Genomic DNA, 22,318 nt, shown 5'->3' with positions numbered 1-22,318 from the left:
TGACGATTTTAAAATCAAGTTAAACCTTAAGGATGATTTTGTATGCAACAAAAGAATGGAGACGAAAAATATTTTTGACCTAAACTTTAAGGATCAAAATCATACTTAACCTTTAAAATTTTCTCCCATGGCATTGTGTAATTCACGCATAGAAAAAATAATGAAAAAAATCACTCATCTTCTACAATATTAAGAAAAAGCATCCTAATTTCGAGATTTGTTTAAATAGATAATTTAAATATTTTATTTATGGATATAGATAACTTGTAGTCTATTTATCAATCTGTATTCTCTTATTTATCTTGTTTATACTATAAATAATATAAACCACGTTTTGTATTGCATGTATCACATTTGCACACGCGTTATAAAACGGGCTTATCTCGCTTATAATATAAATGAGATAAGCAAGGACCGCGTCTATATAAGAAAGTTGTTTACAAGGTGACTCATGTCACTCTTACACCCTTTTTGACTTCCTTTCTCTCTTTTTTAGACATTTCTCTTTGATATTCTTGAGATAATATGACATTATGGTGCAAAAATGCACAAGACAATGACATCAACCGCCTGAACGTAAGGTATTATATCGCTGGAGTAATTGACTTTCAGATTAGTGTTGTTATTTTTCTTTTTTAGTTAAATAAGCATATAGTTATAGTTGGAGTATTTTTATAGATTTAGTATTTATTATATATGACTAAATTAGATGTTGTTTTAGTAACATAAAATAAATTAGTTGTCATATTATTAGCATCTGTTAGGTGGTGGAATATATTATTAATAAATATTAATTAATAAATTTAATTTAATTTATTTAGTAAATATTTATTACTTTTTTATTTTTTTAATTCAAATTTTATATTTTAATTTTAATTTTGAATATGCTAGATATCTTATTTTAGCAAATATTTATTCACCTTATTATGTCGGATAACTTTTTTAAATGTTTGATTTATAAAGTTAATTATTCTGAATATATTTACGGATTTACGTATTTAACTTAATTCTAAATCCAACTAAATATGAAATGTGAAATAATAATTTATTATAATTTTTATTTTTTTATTTTTCAAATATTTAATATATCAAATGTATTTTTTATTAAAATATTTGTCATTTTAACAGAGACCTCGCTTACTAACTGCACCTTGTAAACTAGGGAAAGTAACTAATGGGTTGGATTATATAAAGGAAAGGAAGACACTATATATAAGGTTATTATCCAACTGTCGATAATTTTGAGATATGGTGGAATTAAACAGGTATGCGGATTGCCAAATTTACACATCTCTTAACGAATTAAAATATAATCGGTAGGCATTCAAAACCAAAATAATCATGATAAATAAGAATATGCATTACACTATAAAATAAGGCTTACCGATATTCGAGATTCTATCGAAAGGCAACATAGAGACTCCAAGATCATCCTTTAGCAAATTGCCTGCAATGCACATGTTACTTTGATCGATTCGACTCCACAACTCGGTATTCAACACTTCTTCGAATGCTGTAATTCTTTACACTTTGCATGACTGCCTTTCTACTTTTGAATTTGTGACCAATGCGAAACTTCACACCACCATCTATGTTGTAATCGTCCCCACCCATATTGGAAAATGAAGTTTCTTTGAACATCGCATCCATATCCAATATATGATAGGACTAGATACATGTGATAACTTCGGAATTGGTTGTGGACAGGCATAAGATACCGAACTGAAGCACCGATTGGAGTCTCTGGTACAAACTCTTCTTCCTCCTCATTTTCAGAAGAACCACTATCGTTGCTATTGGTAACATACTCTTCATCGGACTCCTTACCGTCCACGTCTATGTCTACCACTAGACTAGCACAGTGCAGCGGTAATGGTGCAAGACGTGGGTCATCCTAGACAAAATTTGAGTGGCCACCACCACTAACATTATCAACCTCCGCAGAAAGTTTCATCATTTGTTCGTTATAATTCTCCCGTTGATATCAAACGTGAGACGCACATGCTCATCGCCATCAAGCCAAAATAGACGAAACTGAAATACTCTATTTTTCATCGGTGATACTAACCTATACCTAACTCTTCCAACCTCTTTTGTCCCATTATCACTTAAATTCGTCAATATTAGATTCTTTAACTCAGATAAAGAATTTATTCTTCGAGTGTATAACATAATAGGATTATCATACTCAAATATAACTCCAGTGTAACTGTTTTTCAAATGACAATTAAAATACACACTTACAATAATATATCTATTATTACTAGACATTTTTACTAAATTTATTGAAGAAATGGAGAAAAAGAAGAAGTAAAATGTTTGTGAAAAATACAAAATAATTGTAAATCTTTTTATAGCTGCTCGTAATTTATCGTACTTTATCTTATTTACAATGCAAACAAATTAATTTTTCTAATATCTCATTTGTAGTGTAAACGAGATATGTGTTAATCACTCTCTTTTATGTATCACGTATGTAAACGTGATACGTGCAACGTGAAATATGACTTATTTTATTTATAGTATAAACAGATATACACAAATTTATTTCGTTATACTATAAATAAAATAAGTAAAAAAATATACATTGATAAATAAATTACAATTATTTATATCTATAAATAAAATATTTAAATTATTTATTTAAAAAAATCCCAATTTCGGACCATTTCTATTAACTAATCTATCTAAACATCATTTGGAACACTTCACCTTTGGGTCAACAGATACCTCTGCTAACTCGGTTAGTTACGTCCCCTCATTATCTGATGCTCATTTACTATTGATAACATTATCTATCAAAAACAAAATTTAATTATACATTAAAATTCAATCATCATTAATTTTTCACTTATCTTGGATATTGGTAATTTTTTATATAAAAAAAGGAACTTTGGAAAATAATACATGAACAATTATTTTTCAGATAATTTTAAAAAAATTATTGATTTTAGCCATGGCAATTTTCATATTGTGATTTATTAAATATAGTAGAAGTTTTAATTTCTATATCCACAAAGTATCATATTTTGAACCTAACAAGTATTCTGTATTCCTAATAATTTAATCACGTTTATTTGATTGCAATTCGTTCTGTGTATCAGTGTGTGTGTTTATTAATCCAAGATGAAGTTCTAAACATTTTATGTCACGTGATATTACACACGTGGCATGTTTGGATTGGAAAGATATTGGACGCACGCCGCTACCTTACTCTGTCCGAAACGAGCTGACGGTAGGTGCGACACAAGTTGAACACGATAAATTCGTGGTTCACGTTCTCAACTCCTTTTCCCTCTCTCTCTCTCTCTCTCTCTCCCCGTTCATGACCATGACGACTCAACTCCTCAAGCTCAATCTCTACCCGAAATCCAACATCTCCTTCAACCACGCACCAAATCGTCATGTTCAGTTCCTTCCCCTTCTTCCCACTAATCACCGTCGCAATGACATTCACCGCAACTGCCACCGCCCGGGATTCCTCCGGCCACATTTCCTCGTATCTAACTCCTCGCGCACCGAGATTGCCTCGCCGGAGCCAGCTCAGCTAAAGACTACAGACTCCCCGCTCCTGCTCGACGTCTCCGGTATGATGTGCGGCGCCTGCGTCTCACGAGTCAAGAACATCCTCTCCGCCGATGACCGAGTTGACTCGGTCGTGGTCAACATGTTAACCGAGACCGCCGCCGTCAAGCTCAGGCGGCTCGACGAGGAGAAGGATGTGGAGGAGCCGGCGACGGTTGCGGAGAGCCTGGCCCGGAGGCTGACCGAGTGCGGTTTTCCGACGAAACGAAGGGCGTCGAGTTTGGGAGTTGCAGAGAACGTCAGGAAGTGGAAGGAGCTTGTGAAGAAGAAGGAGGAACTCGTCGCCAAAAGCCGCAGCCGTGTCGCTTTTGCTTGGGCTTTGGTGGCGCTGTGCTGTGGATCTCACGCTTCGCACGTTCTTCATTCTTTGGGGATTCACATTGGTCATGGTAATTCAGCTGCTAATTCTGGTCCAATATAAATAAACTAAATTCGGATTACACGATCATAACTTGCTTTTTATAATTCGTAGGATCGGTTTTGGAAATTCTTCACAATTCATATGTGAAAGGTGGTATAGCTCTGGGGGCTCTCTTGGGACCAGGACGAGGTTGGTTCATCTCTCTTCTATCTTGCTTTCCATATACAGCAACATCTTTTAAAATTTAAATTAAGGCACTACATCACCGAAACTTTTGTAATTATTATGTAATAATGGAAATGACGTTTATTTATTATATATAATATAATAAAAAGATGTATTTTATTTTTTAGTTAATAATAATTATTTGTATTATAACAGTTTTGTTCTTCTTGTTATTAATTATGAATATACTTGTAAATTTTTTAATGTACTACATTCATGGTAATGCAGAGTTACTCTTTGATGGCCTAAACGCATTTAGGAAGGGATCACCAAACATGAACTCTCTTGTGGGATTTGGTTCTATAGCTGCTTTTATCATCAGTTCGGTGAGATTCTCTTTGGAATTTGACCGTTCTGCTAAGCTATAAGACTGCCAAGTTCCTGTTTTCGTTTGATGAATTAATCAAACTTCATCTTCTTTCTGTAGATATCACTACTGAACCCCGGGTTGGCCTGGGATGCAACATTCTTTGATGAGCCGGTGACTTTCTTTCCTTTCATACAATCATATGTTCCAATATCTGAAACTGGAAAATATTCATTTTGATCTAGCACTTTGTTCTCTTATTGGCGTTTTCTTGTTCATGTCAATAGTAAGCTTCTCATGTAGGGATTGTGTATTTTAGCATGCAGGTCATGCTTCTTGGTTTTGTGCTTCTTGGACGTTCTTTGGAGGAAAAGGCAAGGATTCAGGCGTCTAGTGATATGAATGAACTCCTTGTAAGTTGCATTATTGTTCATCTCTTTCATCTGACTGTATCCCACAGTGGAATGTCTAAAATGCTGCCTGTACTGTATTCTTAGTCCTTGTGTTCCACGGTTGGACCCCTTTTTTTTCTTAAAGATTCTTCTGTCTCCCTTGCATCCTTGTTGCAATTGAAAATATTTATTTTTGTTCCGATCTTTAACCCGTCGATTTCTAGTTTTCTATACTTTGCTATCAGCAATCTGGAATCATATTTATGCTTACAAGAACAATAATTTCCAATGTTTGTAGGCTCTGTTGGATATCGTTAACAGTTTTGGTGAAAATTTATTTCTTGGAAGCCTAAATGCAAGTGGCTTTGCAAGTTGAAGCAATGTAAATTAGGAAATATATTGATTTTCTATTTAAAATTTCAATCTTACGACTGCTATTTCCATTTTTTTATCACTTTCATATGTCAAAATGAATAATCCAGATTGGGAACTCTGGTTGAAATAAGTGCATCATTTATGAGTATTATACATCAAGTTATAGTTTTTTTCTTTCCCCTGTAAAGGGTGTCATTTTTCTGTTGGAGTAATTATTAAACTTAATTATTTTCCATTATTTAGTGTTATGTGATTCCATTGTTGTGTATTTTTGCCAGTCATTGATATCTACTCAGTCAAGACTTGTGGTTACTTCATCGGAAGGTTCACCATCTACAGAGAGTGTGCTCGGTTCTAACACAATTTGCGTTGAAGTCCCAACTGATGATATCCGAGTAGGTGACTCAGTGTTGGTGTTGCCTGGAGAGACTATTCCTATAGATGTAAGCATTTCTGACTGTTTAGCGAAATTCAGCCTATTTTATTGAAACAGATAAAGCAGTATTGTGGTGCCTGAGTTAAGTTCTAGCATCATCATCTCGATTATGCATAGTACTTTCATGGTGCCCATGACCAGGTAGATTTTTTGACCCAATCATCAGTAGCTTATAAACTATAATAATGACATTGTCCTGACAAGCAGTTTCAACTTTCAAGTCTTCTATGCTTGAAATGAACTGCATCCCTTCATATCTTAAGATTGAGAATCTGATGAAAATTGTTGGTTCAATGCTCTTGCTTGCTAATGCTAGAAATACCTGGGCAGGGAAAGGTCATTTCAGGAAGAAGTGTTGTGGATGAATCCATGCTTACTGGAGAATCACTTCCTGTATTTAAAGAGGAAGGCCTCACAGTTTCTGCAGGAACTATAAATTGGGTAAGGTTATATGGAGACTTGTATATTGAATTTTATGTTGTTGCACTACATTCACATTTAGGGCTCCTGTGCAATTTTGTTTCTACCTTTGGTTCAGAGTGCTGTTACTAATCTAATTGATTGGCCATACAAATTCTATTTCAGGATGGACCTTTAAGGATTGAAGCTTCTTCATCTGGCTCCAACACAATGATATCCAAGATTGTACGCATGGTTAGTATTTCGTCTTGTGTGATAGATTAGTAGAGAGATGCTATCTAAAATTAATAAGAAATGCTAGAGGGCCAGTAGAATTTGTTGTTTTTGGCCAGTAGTTAGCCATCAATGTTTAAAAGTGTGGGTTAAAAGTATATTGTTGGATTATTAGACTAAAAGAATTGGACTAATGGCTAAAAGTGCTGGCCAAAAACAATAAATTCTGCTAGCCCTTAGAGCTTTTTTCAAATTATTTCATAACAATTCAATTTTTTGCTTTTCCAGTTAATCATATAATTGTTTCCAGTCCTAATTGTTATAGATTTATTGGAGAATGTATGCTAATTTAAATAAATTGTTAATTACTTGATTCATATGATTTCAAATCATGCACATCCGGGAATGATGGTTTAAGACTGCCTGGCTGAAAGCACATTGATGCAGGGAATAGATGGAAATCAAACATTTGCAGAGAAAATTTCCCCAATGTTGTCATACTCATGGCTCTTTCTTGTATATTTAGGTTGAGGATGCCCAGTCACGTGAAGCACCTGTACAGAGGCTTGCTGATTCCATAGCAGGGCCATTTGTATACAGCGTAATGACTATGTCAGCAGCAACATTTGCATTTTGGTAAGTCTATTTCTGCTTTGCCTATATTTCCTTAAAAAAATTTGCCGTGTGATTTGCATCAATTATATCAAATGTTGGGGCTTATTTGACAAAGCGGAGACGAGACTATTGTTAATTTATTTTCAAAGTTTAATCCAAACCGTATAGTTCTGCCTCTAACACATCAAAAGAAAAAAAAAAGTTGTCTCGGAATCTGGCAATAAGATTTATGATTATCTTTCAATTTTAATTCTTCTAAGGAAAAAAGATTCATGTATGGCTCCTATACCATTTAGCTTTAACAAGTTTCTTGCAATTGTCTCCAGGTACTATATTGGATCAAACATATTTCCTGATGTTTTGCTCAATGATATTGCGGGCCCAGAAGGGGATCCTTTGCTTTTGAGTTTAAAGCTTGCTGTAGATGTTTTGGTGAGTGATTTTAAAATTCTACTTCAGATCTATGATGAAAACTAATCATCCTGATTGACTTCTCTTTCCCTGTTGCTTGAGCATTGATCACTTTGTTCTACTGGTTCTTAGCTTCTCTTCTTGATATGACCAGACCATGGCTGATAATTATTAGGGTAAAGTATATTTGATCTTTGAAGTTTGCTAAAAGTTTTAAAAATACCCCTAGTTTTTATTTGTTTTAATTTTGTCTTAGAAGTTTTCGATTTGCACCAAATTTATTCCTTAACGACTAGTTTTTCAAAAAGTTTATGACCAATTCAGCAATAATTTTACAAGAACAACCTTCAACACAAGTATATCAGATATCGTTATTATGCATTATTGTTAGATTGGTCCTAAACTTCTTAAAAATTTAGCTGTCAAGAGTATATTTGATGCAAATTGAAAATTTCTGCAATAAATTTGAAACAAAATAAACCTTAGGGGCATTTTTGAAACTTTTGACAAATTTCAACAAACAACAACAACCAAACCTTGTCCCACTAGGTGGGGTTGGCCACATCGATCAAACGACGTCATTGAGTTCTATCGTGTATCATATCTATAGAGAAACTGTTTACATGTAAATCTCGTTTGACCATCTCATGGATGGTCTTCCTAGGTCTTCTTCTGTCTTTCACTTGTCCATCTTCCATCTCATCCACCCTCTTGACTGAGTGTTCTGTTGGTCTTCTTCTCACATGTCAAAATCACCTAAAAGGCTGAAACGCGATTCTATCATCTTTTTCACAATAGGTGCTACTCTAACTCTCTCTCTCTTATATATTCGTTCCTTATTCTATCCAATCGCGTATGACCACTCATCTATCTCAATATCGTCTCTGTCACACTTAACTTATGTTTGTGCTCTCCTTTGGCTGCGCAACACCCTGTACCATAAAGCATAACCGGTTTGATAGCAGTACGATAGAATTTACCTTTAAGTTTTAAAGACACTTTTTTGTCACATATAAAATCAGACGCACTCTGTCATTTTGACCAATCTGTTTACATCCTATAATTTACATCATGTTCAATCTCTCCATTATCCTGTATGATGTACCTAAGATACTTAAAATTTTTAAATTTTTGTAAGATATTTTTTCCAATCTTTACCTCTGTATTAGGGTTTTTCCTTCGGCGGTCGAACTTACATTCCATATATTTCGTATTGCTACGGTTTATGTGCAAACCATACACTTCTAGAGCTTCTCTCTATGAATCCATCTTCTTATTTAGGTCTTTCCTTGATTCTTCCATAAGGACGATATCATAGGCAAAAAACATGCACAATGACACAGGTTCTTAGATATACTCTATGAGTACTTCCAAGACTAATGTGAAAAGGTATAGATTTAAGGATGATCCTTAGTGTAATTCCTATATTAATAGAAAATTTCTCTGTCACATCATCTTGAGTTTTCACACTAGTTATAGCCCATCATACATGTCTTTAATTGCATACTCTCTTTTCCATAACTTTATGGTATGACTCATGAACTTGATTTCTCTATAGTTTTTACAATTTTGTATATCCCTCTTATTTTTATAGATAAGTATCATGGTGTTCTTTTTCCACTCATTTGACATCTTCTTTAACCTTAAAATCTCATTAAAAAGTTTGGTCAATCAACTGATGTCTTTCTCTTCAAGGCCCTTCCAAATTTCAATCGGAATTTTATCGGGTCCTATATGTGTTGTTAAACTCTCTCTCAACTTTTACTCAACGCGAAAATTCATGACAAGCATCTTATATGTGTTGTTAATCTCTCTCTCGAAATAATTTTACAATTAATGTAAAATTTTCGGTCAACTCTTCTCAACAAGAAGAAGTCGATTTGAGAGTTTGTCATGCCACTCTTATAGGTTATATAAGATGTTTGTCTCTCTTTTTAAAACATGCATTTGTGATGACAAGGTTAAAGGTTGATGAAAAGTCCAAAATAATTTTATTCTCGATATTGACCACCTCAAAACCATGACTTTCGTGAATACTTCCATACCCAGTCAATTTTCTTCCAATATGGTTATTTAAATCTCCTTATAAGAAAATCTTATCTCCCAAAGGTATGTTTTGGACCAAACTCTCTAGATCCTCTCAAAATCTTATCTTGTATTGCTTAGCCGAACCCACTTGCGGTGCATAGGCGCTAATCACATGAAAAGTACTTCCTTCTACCACAAGTTTGATAGAGATGATCCAATCACCCACCCTCTTGACATCCACTATGCCCTTCTTCCACTGCTTATCCACGATAATACCTACTCCATTCCTATTTTTCACTTTTCCTGTATACTAAAGTTTGAATCCGAAGGTATCCAACTCGTTAGCCTTCGCGCCGACCCATTTTGTTTTTTGTAGGCACATGATGTTAATCTTTCTCTTTGTTATGGTATCCATCACCTCCATGAATTTTCTTGTTAAAGTGCCTATGTGTCATGTTCCAAATCTCAACTTTCTGTCGCCCTGACCTTTACCTTTTTCGTTGTGAACTAGCTCATTTACCTTCGTCTGTTCACGAAAACGCGGGAACCCTTGCTCATTTAATTCTACATCCGGACACTAATGCTGCGGCTCTTGCTCATTTCAACACTGTACGCGATCCATACAGCGCATTGCTTCTGGGCAACGACCTAGCTTTAGCGCAATAACGCCTTTAATCCATGTCATAAATATTCGACTAAGTTTTTATGTTGGCTGTCGAAGGCCTAACATAACCCTCCCCCTTTATTCGGGTTTGAGACCGGCTATGTACTGCAGGTGTAGCATAGGCGGAGTTACTTTTGACAAATTTCATGGACAAAAAATATACTATAACCTAATTATTAATATTTTGCATATTTTTGTGTTAAAAGTTTTAAGTCATTTCAAATAGCCTTCACCCTTCACATTATTCAGCTCTCAGACATCTGCTACAAGGCAATATTTGAAATGTTATCTATCTGAAACCAACTGTGTATGTAATGGCAAGAATGTGAATAAAAGAGATGAAGAGAAAAGTTGGGTCACAGAGATGAGAGCATGAATACAACTTAATCTTCCTGTATAAAGGAGAATTATCACACAGGACAACCATGCATTGTGTTTCTAACTTACTTTGAGTTAATTGTTATTTAAATAATAAAGAGTCTTCCCTTTTGCAGGTTGTCTCTTGCCCTTGTGCACTGGGTCTTGCCACACCTACAGCGATCCTGGTTGGCACCTCCCTTGGTAAGTTGCCCATATTTTTTGCATTTATTAAACTTAACATACATGTTACTCAAAGTTACTTGAATATTGATTCCAAATGTGACCTCCACAAGTCATGCTATAAAACCTGTTTGTTCAAATACTGAATCAATTTTCTCTAATACTAATGTTTTTGAACCCCCCCCCCCCCCTTCTCTCTCTCTCTCTCTCTCTCTCTCAATGTTTTTGGACCCCCTTCTCTCTCTCGCTCTCTCTCTCTCTCCTAACGCTTTTGAAGTAGGAAGCAGATGTGTAGTTTTTGCATAAATACTTAAATTTGTAAATTATATTGCAAAGAAATATTACGGCCTGATAATCTGGTTCAGAATTTTAAGTACATAGTAGTATCTTTTAACCGGCCTTTACAAAGTAGGCATAACACATCTTGAAAATTGACTAGGGGCAAGAAAAGGACTTCTTATTAGAGGGGGAGATGTGCTAGAACGCTTGGCCAGTATAAATTATATTGCCCTTGACAAGGTAAATTCCAAGTCCATGGACTATTATCGTTGTCTCACCCCTCCCCTTTTCTCCTTCACTAAACATACATATGCCACTATGTTTATGCATGCGTAATAGGGTAAGGATCCATACATCGGTGTCATTGCAAATCAAGATTCGTCCTAAATAACTAATGACATTAATAGGATGAATTTCTTACACTGTTGGCTTAAGTTAAATATTTTTTATGAATAAAGAAGGAAAGGCTCTCTAAGTACAAAAGTAGTAGATTGACTGAAACACTCCAATTTCAGACCGGAACCCTCACCAAAGGAAAACCAGTTGTCTCCTTGGTTAGCTCTATTAATTATGGAGAATCAGAAATACTTCAGATTGCTGCTGCGGTGGAGAAAACAGCATCTCATCCAATTGCAAAGGCTATTATCAATAAAGCTGAGTCATTAGAGCTGGTCCTTCCAGTTACACAAGGGCAATTGGTAGAACCAGGCTTTGGAACATTGGCAGAAATAGATGGGCGTTTAGTTGCAGTTGGATCTTTAGAATGGGTCCATGATCGCTTCCAGATTAAAATGAACCCCTCTGATTTAGTGAATCTCGAACATACTTTGATGAATCATTCATCAGAGACATCTTCAAACTATTCAAAAACTGTTGTCTATGTTGGACGTGAGGGAGAAGGCATCATTGGTTCTATTACCATATCTGACGTTGTACGTGAAGATGCTCAATCTACCGTAGCAAGGTATGTTTAATGCTGTTTGTGTACCTTCAAGCAAAAATATTAAAAAGTTCTATGGCATTATACAAAATGCACAATTAACATTGTCATGTTCATTTGTAAAAAGAAAATATTGATTTTTCTTTTCTTCTTGTTTACTTTCCTATTAACGGGATGCAAATTGATTGCACAGTTCTTCTTGTAGGATTTAATATATTTATGAATTCTTGTTATGCTACATTTGTTCTGTATTGGCTGACTTTTTTGCCTTTGATTGGAAGACTCAAGCAGAAGGGGATTGAAATGGTCCTGTTATCAGGAGACAGGGAAGAGGCAGTTGCAACTATAGCACAGACAGTTGGGATTGGAAGCGATTTTATGAAAGCATCATTGTCCCCACAGCAGAAATCTAAGTTTATTTCATCTTTGAAAGCTTCTGGACATCATGTTGCAATGGTACGATCATTTTCATCCTCACTTAAGACCCCCCCCCTCTTCCCCCCATTCTCTCTCTCTCTCTCTCTCTCTCTCTCTCTCATTCTCTCTCTCTCTCTATGTATATATATATATATGTTGGCCTTACTCAAATATGGAATCATTGTATGGTAAAAGTTCAGAGTTCATAAAGTGGTGGCAAATTGATGTGCAATACAAGGTGTTGGTAGCACTTAAAAGTTGGAGATAATTGAGCGTGCTCTTAGAATTCAATAAAATGTTGAGCACCCCCTTTTAGAGTGTGTGTGTGTGTGCGTGTTTCTTGTAAAAATTGACTTTCAGCTAAGATAAAAGGCATTTACTGCCACGTTCCTTTTTTTTCCCCCTCTCTTCTCAAAGGTTGGTGATGGGATAAATGATGCACCCTCTTTGGCTGTAGCTGATGTTGGGATTGCTCTACAAAATGAAGCTCAAGAGAACGCTGCCTCTGATGCTGCATCCATTATACTTCTTGGAAACAAAATTTCTCATGTATGACATTTCTTTATGCCGATTTATTATTTCACATTTATGCATAAGAAAAAAAAGAATCATCAACTTTTCTGCTTTCACTGCACTTCATTTCATATGAGAGATGCAAATATGCCATGCTACAATCTCGAAAAATCATAGTTATAGCTAATGCCTTTTCTATTTACAGGTTGTTGATGCACTAGACCTTGCACAGGCAACCATGGGAAAAGTGTACCAAAATTTATCTTGGGCGGTAGCCTACAACGTTGTTGCCATTCCCATTGCTGCTGGAGTTTTACTTCCCCAATTTGAATTTGCTATGACACCTTCACTATCAGGTAAGCAACACCTTCACATATTAGCGAGACAAATAGTTCTATTAGCCCCAATATATTTGATCTTGTTTATTAATGTACTTTTCTATCACCTATTAAGTGTTCATTTATGTTTGTCACCCCTGATATTTGATCACAGGAGGGTTGATGGCTTTGAGCTCCATCTTCGTGGTTGGCAACTCGTTGCTTCTACAACTTCATGGGTCTCAGACCTCCAAAAAGGCCACATAATAAATCTATTTCCATCCATTCAAACATGGATATGTACAGTCTAAAAGATGCATAAGAGGCGGTGTGATCTTTATAATGACAGTATGAGTACAAATTTGGCATCCATGAAATAATTATATCTCAGAAATCCGAATTGTATTTGTGACCAACAAGCTCCTTTTTGTAAGTTATGGCTATCTATTCAATGTTAAAAGGTCATGAAGCATGGACTAATATCATGACAGACTAGCTGCACTTGGTGCATTCAAATAGGTCTTTGCTTATATACTTTGATATTTAATGTATACAATTACCAATTTGTAGTCAATATTTATTTATGTAAAGCTGTAGGAGCAATAAGAGATTATCAAAGTTTGTAAGAGGGCCATGGCTCTCTTTTTTGCTTTTCTTGGTTCAACCTTCTATTATGTATCATTGTAAAAGTAAAAATAAACAGTTCTTTGTTCTGTTTTTTTTTTCAAGGTTGTCCGAGCTTTCGACGAAAGAACAAAAGTAAAATGAAGAACCAATGAATTTGTTACAAAAATAAATTTGCAATCTACAAGGGGGGAAAAAATTACAAAACTCTCGCGTACATATGTACAAAAATATTTACATTTTATCATTTATCATCCCACATTCATTATCCACAAAGTCAACTCAAATACACACCCTATTTACAAGGGGGAAAAATTACAAAACTCTCGCGTACATATTTACAATTAAATCAGAGATTCATCCTACAAATTAAATCTACATATTTACAATTGAATCATGGTATAACTATTCCAGATGGGTATCGTCCAGCACAAATCTCTCTTAATTTTAGATGGAGCCTGTAAATCTCTGCCTGAATTCTTGCCTTTGACCTTTCATCTTTTGATTCCATCGTTCTCTTAAGTTGTGAGATCTGCCTTACAGTGCTTTTGATCTGCTAAGCACATCAAAAGGAGCATCTTAAGCAATACATTATTAGCATTGCATATGATAGCTGAAAGAAAAAACAATGAAATTTACCTTCCTGTAAGGCCATCGTGATAATCCTTCCTTACGGCAAATTTTCTTCACAACGGTGGGGCAGATATTCATTTGCCTCGATGCTTCCTCAATTGGAAAATGAAAATAAGGGGCAAAATCGTCCAATTTCATCTTCCCCGCTCTATCCCTCTGTTCCGAAAGAGATAATCTTCTAGGAGCCTTTCCTGATGCTCCTACTCCATTGTCAGCCACTTGTTCATTCTCATCATCTACATTACCCATTAATAAAATGTTTGAAACTTAACACAACATAACATAGCATAACATTTTGCCAACAGGGAGATAAAGAACAACCTGAATTGCTTGCATTCAAATCGTCAGTGTCATCGCTGAACTCTTCGACCCATTCAAGTCCAGTGCATAGGGCCTCATAATAAGCAGATAGTGGATCTTGCAACATAAAGTACCCTGCTGCACTTTGTACTCTGCAATACTCAACTAGGAAATTCTTCACGTCATCAATGCTTCTCCTACAAAAACTATCAAAAATTGAAATTTGGTCATAAAATATCAAATAGAAGAATAATAGATTGCATGCATGAAGTTAATTGTTGAAAAAAAAAAAAAACATACTCGATCATTTGATATTGAAGGTTGCCAGTGGAAACAAAATCCCCATTCACAGTAGGATGTTGAATTGCATGAGAGATCAAGCCGGGCCTTCCATGAATCTCAACTTTCGTAGAGTTAAATCCTGCAATTAATTATATTAGTAAGATATATCAAAAGAAACACGTGATAAAATTATATAATAGAAAAAGTTAAGTCCATACTCCATACCATTGGTGTGAACAATTTCTCTGAGGATACTACAACAGCTACAAGAAAACGGGACTGGTGGTAGGGGCCAATGGGACAGCGTAATTGTATTCACATCGTTGTTGAAATCATGCGACGGACCTTCTTCAGAATGCACTTGTAACAAAGGAATTGATTCGAAGTTATTCCCTCCTGTTCCTCCAACAGAGTTATTATCTTGAATCATCGGATCAAAAGTTGGTTGGAGATTAGCCTCTTGAATTCCATTACTCTTTTGTTGAGAGTGCCTGGATTCGGTTCCACTGGAGACATTGGTAAGATCGAGAAGAGTAGGGTTGGAAATGTTGAAAAAACTCGGACTCAGTGGAGGAGTATCATATGGATCATGGTACGGCACAACAAAGTAAGGATTATCCATGGTTATTGAATCTATTCCTTGTCCTTAATTGCAACTCACTCACTCTCCTCTTTCTGTTTTCTCTCCCTCTTCTCTAGAGCGAAGAGAAGAGAGAAAAAAGAATAGAGTAGAGAAGAGAAAGACTGAAATTTGAATCAGAAATAGAAAATAAATTTTCTAATAGATTATATACAAAGAAAAGACGGTTAATGACCGTTGGAATAATCCAAGTAGCTTTTTAAACATGGAACGAAACATCGCACTTTTTGAAATATCGTTTATATATTCACTCTCAGTGTTATGCTTAATCCATCCTCTACTTCAAATTTTTTTTATAATTTTGATCATTTTTGTAATATTAACGCATAAAAAATATATTATATATAAAAAATATATTCCTAGAATTTACCGTATTTTTTAAAATTTTTATATAAATTTTTTTGATAATTTTAACATTAATTTACGAAATATATTTTATTTTATTTTGTTTAAAAATTAAAACAATAATTAAAAATTATGGACACAGAGTACCTAAGGTACTCTAATATACTATATGAGTTGTCTTTGTAAATCGAATTGAAAAACAAATTGTATCTCATTGAAGGTTTGATCATTGATCATTTTAAATTGGTCCCTTTTTTAACAAAGCAATTATTGTAAATTATATTCATTTAATTTTGTGATAGTCAATACAATTTTGTTCATTAATATTTCTATTATTTTGTTCACTTAATTTTTCAGTCGAATTGCTGTCTACCTAAAGTAAAATTTGAATTGAGTGCAGTGATCACTCAACCAATTTAGGTTGATTATTCATTAATATTTTTTTATTCTGCCTCAACAAAATCAATATCATCAAATAATAAGAATGATGTCAATGAAATAGAATAAGAAATTATTAAAAAAAATATGTTCACAATGTTTGAAGGTTTTAACTCACATAACTAAGTGTTGGACGAAGAAAATGCATTTTTAACTAGTCATAGTATTGATTCTAATTGCTTTAAATTAGGGTCTGAAGTCTCTGTTTCTACTTCAGCAAGGTCTTTGTATGAATCAGCTATAACCTTCCCTTTACTTAGCACATCGGAAGACACCGTTTGTAAGAGACTGAAACAAAAACAAGTTATTAAGAATATATCTGTCAACGTGTAACGAACAAATCAAAGTTAATTAAAATAAATTCACCTGTCAATAGCGATAAGCGCTGTATTGATTTTGTCTTTCATTGATTTGACCGAGGCTTCAGGATCCTTTCTTGAAGCATGCAGAAGCAAGGAATCAAGTTCCTCTAGCGACCTTTCAGAAAACAGAATTTTGTTAGTTTGGATAGTTATGGAAGTTATAAAACTCTGTTATCAGTGAAAATTGAGTAACAAATGAAAATACCTAAGACATTCGTCGACGTTGTTAAATGCAGTTTTGCCATTTCCACTGTCAAATGCATACTGCGCCATCTATAAAACAAAAATTATGAAAGTTTTAATTAATCTTTAATATACAAAAGAAAGAACAAGAAAATGTATGTAAGAAATTCTAACTTACTGCGCGAATGTTTACACGAAGGGATGCTGCAGGTCCAGAACGAAGTAAAGAGCGGCATAGGCCAAACTGGGGTTCATCACCCTCTATTGTTTTTTCTAATAAACAAATCCATATTATATATAAGCATGCATTACAACCTTGTCTAGATTTCCGATTCAAAATACAAGCAATCAGTTTTTGTCAAAATTACCCAAATCCTTGATCTGGAACCGTGTAAGTATGACAGCTGGCACATACGTTTCTAGAGGATCAAGCTTTTTTCTACATAGACAGAAACTCAAACTATATGATTAATAAAAAAGAAAAAAAATTCAAACCAAGAGTATAATATATAAAAAATAAAAAATATTGCTACCTCTTAACATATTTATCGAAAATATTTCCTTCAGCAAGAGCACCTACAACAGTGCAGAAGATACACATAATTAAGAGTGCTAAATATGAGATGACATAAGATAAGATGAGAGGTAACGTACCGTTAGAAAAAGTGAGAAGGAAAGAAGAGAGAGCTACGGAGATAGACAGAGATCGACGACTCTCGTGGCAGTGGAATCTAACTGGTGGTTGCAGTGAACACCTCACTGTCATAGGCACACAGGACTGTTTGGCGTTGAAAGTTGATCGGCGTCGGAAGTAGTTGTTGCTGCTAACGTGGGCAGGAGTGGTGGCAAGTGACGCCATTTCCACACAAACAATGGCAGGGAGGCTACTGTCGTGTCCGCTGCTGCTTATCCTCTAACTCTGAAAAATAAATCTGATCCATCTGTTATAAATTTTCAATTTTTCCCAAAATATCCTCCATAAAAATAATCAAATTTATAGAATATAATTCAACCTAAATTATATAATTTGATTCAAATAACTAATTAAGAGTTTAAGACAGTGCATTATACATGTTAGGTCAATCTCTTTTAAAACCACGAGATGGATAAAGTAAAAAAAATTATAATTAGAGTAAAATTTATTTTTTAATTTTAATCATTTTTAATATTTAATAATTTTGTCCCTAACATTTTTTTAAAATATTAAAACTTAGAACAATAATTAAAGATGATGGAAGCAGAGTACTTACAGTACTCTCTAATGTATTATATGAGTTGTTCTCATAAACCCAATGAAAAATAAAGTTGTATACTTGTATCTCATTGATAATTGATCCTTTTAAATTTGTCCATTTCTTTAATAGAATAATTATTGTAAATTATATTAATTAATAATATTACAAATCAATAAAATAAATAAATTGAATAATTAATGAGAAGAATATAGTTTTTTAATTAAAAAAACAAAAAATATTCTTCATATTTTGTTTAATTTAATTTTATCTTTAACATTTATAACAAATTTTTATTTATTTATTCATTTAATACTTTGATAGTCAATATAATTTTGTTCATTAATATTTCTATTCTATTTCATCAAAATCAACATCATCAAATAATAAAGCTGATCTCTATGGAATAGAATAGAAAATTACTAAAAAAAAAAGTTAACTCACTATTAATTATCCAAAAAATTAATATAACTTTCCAAGAGTAGGACAAGTTGATTGAGTTATGGTCGTTGTATTATTGACTTAAATGTTGAAACTTATCTTTTTAAGCAACAATTTAATTTTGAGTTTTAGTTATAAATTTCTAATGCTTTTCAGTAGTGTATTTTTTATTTTTTATTTAATTTTCTTTACCTTATTTTTTTGTTTTGATTTTTTTAGTCCAATATAAGATTTTTCTGGCTACATAGACCAACTCAATGTCTGGTCTAGTGACAACAATATATACCTTGCTATAAAATATATTGGGTTCAAATTCTAGTTATAACTAAAAGGTTGACATATGAAACTCATTGTAACTTGATTAAAATAAAAAAAAAAGCCTCATGTTAGTAGGCCGTATCCATTAGAGCTTGGAAGTTTAAATTCTTGATGATGCTTTTTACTTTCAGTAATGGATATAGTAATGGATATTGCATAGTTGGGCGATTAATATACGATTAGGCAGGTAACTAGCCTTCATTCCTTTGTAGTGCTGATATTGACCTTCGCTTGCCAACATCCTAACTTTTGCTAAACGCCAAATTTCAGTAACCATATCATTAGTCAAACGCCCCTGTAAGATCTATCAGCCAGATGTTCATGACTTTTGGCTACCCGGTGAAATTATTTGTTCAATTTCTCCGTACATTAATGTTATTGAAGAAATTTTTGAAGATGATAGCTTTTTGGGAGCCAGATGTTGTGTCGGATCTGGCCAAATTTTACTGATCTATATATATGTTGGGAAAATTCATCATCGGCTTAATGTTGCTATTAAGATAATATGGACACTAAAATTAATCATCATCAATATAAAATATATATTAAAATATAAATATATATTAAAAATAAATTAAATTACATATATATTTATACATAAGTATGTTAATAGTTGATTATAGCGTAGAAATGATATTTTTTTACTCCTGCAAAACACATTATAATACCGATCTAAGTTAGTCTTCATACCTACTAATTAACGAAAATTCTAAGCTAACCTATTAAGATTTAAAGAACTATCATTTTTTTTTCCTTCTTCAAATCTACCCTGGTGATGGAGGATTAGTGATACTATGGATGAGCTGCATCATTTCTTAGGGCGGTGGAATCCGGCATATTGACGGTTGCGGCTGTGCCACAATAATGCAGATCCGCCACGGAGAAGGACCGCCAGGCCGGAAGACTCCGCTGCAGAGGAGAGGAAGGGCCTGTGCTGGCACCGGACAGGCGATTGCGGCGATGGAGTGGCGGAAGCGACCGCGGTGGCGTAGGCGACCTTGAATTTGAACTTGAGTCCTCGCTTGTAAAACTACTAGTACTATCGTAACTACTAACGGCAAAGGCAAGAGCCAGAGCACTTCTACTTGAATTCATTGACATTGTTCTCTTGGAGATTCCACCACCGTTGCGTCTCAACTTGTCCCAAACGTGGTTGAAAGCCATCAAGTTCCTTCGCCTTCTGCTGTAAGCATTTTCCGCTTTCGCTATGTCTTTGACGGACGCAGAAGAAGCAGCGTCTGCTAGGCTTGCGAAGGACTTTGATTTTCCATTGTAGAATTTTGAGATCCCCCTCCTGCCAAAACAAGATTCATCATTTTAACCCTAGATTTAAGGAAACCGTAAATATTTTGTAAAATTTCTCAATAATATCATCTGGATAAAGCCAAATACACACAACATAAAGAAAGAAGACGAAGAAACAATATCTGAAGGGTAAAAAATAGAAAGCAGAGGCAGTTACGATTACCTAATAGGGAGAACCTCTTCAAGAGAGTCCATCATATCGAAAGGGCCATTATAAGCACTCTGAACTTCATTCTCATTTTCTGCTATTCTTTCATTCTCTGACGACACATCGCTGTTCTTTCCGATCGACGATGTCGTTGAAGATGAGCACTTATCATCATCGTCGTCGTGATGTTCATCCTTTCTTGAATCCAGCACCGCTGCTGATGATGCTTCAATGTTCATCATGTTAGTTTTGTAATTATACTATCCAAATTCACCGATATCATATGATATACGAAATGCAGAAACGAAGAAGAAACCAAAAACGTTAGTTGGAAACAGAGAAAGAGAGAATGGGTTGCCACTTAACCACGTTGTGTTATGTTGCTGAGTGCTCTCTTTTTATCTCTTTCGTTTTCTTTTAAATTATTTATTTTAGTAGTATAAATTAGGTTTGCTTTGCACTTTATTGTTAATTGTTATTATTATTTAATAATTTATCTCTTAATCTTAATCTTAACTGAAAATTGGATAAAGTATCCAAGGACGGATGATCCCGGGTTTCTTCTTGTACTTGAGTTCTTTTCTTTCTTGCTATGTTAATGTGGAAGGCGAAGGCCTGACCTTATCCTCATCCACTCCACATTAACACGTCAGCATAGTTACCTTCCTTTTTTTTAATATTCTATATTAAAATTTGAAAAGGGTGCGGTGATCCAGTGCTTCGCATTCTTCTCGTAAACGTATTGGGATTTGTTAGCTTTTTGCCTCCAAACATTTTTTTTAATAACAATGTGTATCCGAGTGTGAGTTAAGAATTAACGGGTTAAGCAATGTAATTAGTCAATTCAAACCCGTTTTACATTATGTTCCGTCAAAGAGGATTTTTTTTAGGTATAACTCGTCTGCTAACGTCGAACGACCTCTTTTTTAGATAATAATAAATATTTTTTAGAATTTGAATTGGAGCATAAAATTTACAAAAATATTTTGACGCTAAAATCAGTATGTATCTTAAAAAATAGAAAATAATAGAGTTGGTGTGTATTTTTTTTATATCTCTTTTTTTATATTTTATAGATTTTTTTGTAGTTACTTTTTATAGGAATTTTTGTAACTGCTTTATTATTTAGTATCCGAGTTTATATACAAATTTCGCAGAAGTGGTCCATATGCTCAGTCCGATTTGTTAAAAATATTTAAAAAATCTTCGAAGTATATTCGAATTGTTCCAAGATATAAGGGGAGAGGACCATAACTCCCAAATTTGGCTTGTTATATATAATAGGTCGTTTTTTTAGCAAGTTGAGATTTTAAAAGATGATGTTATATTCATATATCTCGGAATGTTGTTTTTACTTTGGTTTGATTATACAGCATGAGTTCCTAAACTCAACATACGTCGTTTCATTTATTTGTGGATAAGCTTGGGTTCTTTTTTTTTTTTTTTGAGAATGTACAAAATAAAGTGCATTTAATTTCATGTGGTATTTTTCGAGGGAGTCATTATCACGTTGGCCAATAGAAAATGAACAGTTTTAGAAATAGTTTATTTTGCAAAACGTGCAATAAAACTTCTATTTGCTATTTTATTACTTGGTATTTGTTGGAAAGGGATAGTTTTTATCTGCTGGGTTTACTTGAAGGAAGAGAAATGAGTTTGAAAGATTATTGCCTCTCTATTTTTGTCTCTGTTATTCTTTTTGTGTTCTATGGCTAGGGAAAAAGTGGTGGCGGTAAAAGATGATATTTATCACTAAGTACATGTGGATGTGAAGTCTCATGCGTCTGTGTTTAATAACACAAAATCACTTTTCTCATTTAGTGGTGATAGTTGGGTAAAAAATGGGACTAATATTGGTGTGGAGACTGGAGTTTTTTTAGTGTAATGGAGAAGATAGAGTTTGTGAGAGGAGAAGGGACTGGACTTATTTTTCCTTATACTTTCCTATTCTAACAGAACTAAAGTTAAAACTTTCATTTTTCTATTTTGAATGTACTGTGCTGACACAACTTAACTGTGCCCCGTCACA

General features: G+C 34.1%; 4 protein-coding genes across 4 annotated transcripts; 1 reads left to right on the top strand and 3 right to left on the bottom strand.

The window, feature by feature from the left end:
* The first annotated feature begins 3,227 nt into the window (after positions 1-3,227).
* Positions 3,228-13,766, top strand: LOC112716064 (copper-transporting ATPase PAA2, chloroplastic-like). Its single transcript, XM_072205181.1, is given in 18 exon segments — positions 3,228-3,974; positions 4,058-4,135; positions 4,400-4,497; positions 4,599-4,652; positions 4,805-4,891; positions 5,524-5,688; positions 6,012-6,122; positions 6,267-6,335; positions 6,841-6,950; positions 7,256-7,361; positions 10,527-10,593; positions 11,012-11,091; positions 11,367-11,815; positions 12,073-12,247; positions 12,626-12,757; positions 12,927-13,077; positions 13,214-13,298; positions 13,300-13,766. Coding segments are annotated over 18 exon segments (2,727 nt in total). The 5' UTR covers positions 3,228-3,325; the 3' UTR covers positions 13,361-13,766.
* Positions 13,767-13,818: 52 nt separating this feature from the next.
* On the bottom strand, positions 13,819-15,621 carry LOC112716065 (uncharacterized). The gene is made up of 5 exons (XM_025767917.3): positions 15,103-15,621; positions 14,896-15,016; positions 14,617-14,801; positions 14,302-14,531; positions 13,819-14,215 (listed from the first exon to the last, which is right to left on the bottom strand). The coding sequence occupies exons 1-5, from the start codon at positions 15,497-15,499 to the stop codon at positions 14,057-14,059; spliced, it is 1,092 nt and encodes a 363-aa protein (XP_025623702.1). The 5' UTR covers positions 15,500-15,621; the 3' UTR covers positions 13,819-14,056.
* Positions 15,622-16,352: 731 nt separating this feature from the next.
* On the bottom strand, positions 16,353-17,835 carry LOC112716063 (uncharacterized). The gene is made up of 7 exons (XM_025767916.3): positions 17,500-17,835; positions 17,379-17,421; positions 17,214-17,284; positions 17,024-17,118; positions 16,868-16,935; positions 16,667-16,777; positions 16,353-16,588 (listed from the first exon to the last, which is right to left on the bottom strand). Exons 1-7 carry the CDS (start codon positions 17,702-17,704, stop codon positions 16,459-16,461), a joined length of 723 nt encoding a protein of 240 aa, XP_025623701.1. The 5' UTR covers positions 17,705-17,835; the 3' UTR covers positions 16,353-16,458.
* Positions 17,836-19,354: 1,519 nt separating this feature from the next.
* Positions 19,355-20,943, bottom strand: LOC112716061 (protein OXIDATIVE STRESS 3 LIKE 1). Its single transcript, XM_025767915.3, has 2 exons — positions 20,305-20,943; positions 19,355-20,130 (listed from the first exon to the last, which is right to left on the bottom strand). The coding sequence occupies exons 1-2, from the start codon at positions 20,529-20,531 to the stop codon at positions 19,629-19,631; spliced, it is 729 nt and encodes a 242-aa protein (XP_025623700.1). The 5' UTR covers positions 20,532-20,943; the 3' UTR covers positions 19,355-19,628.
* Positions 20,944-22,318: the final 1,375 nt, after the last annotated feature.

Source organism: Arachis hypogaea, chromosome 10 (assembly GCF_003086295.3).
Source record: "Arachis hypogaea cultivar Tifrunner chromosome 10, arahy.Tifrunner.gnm2.J5K5, whole genome shotgun sequence".
Taxonomy (NCBI): Eukaryota; Viridiplantae; Streptophyta; class Magnoliopsida; order Fabales; family Fabaceae; genus Arachis; species Arachis hypogaea.
This window is presented reverse-complemented; position numbering and strand designations above follow the sequence as displayed.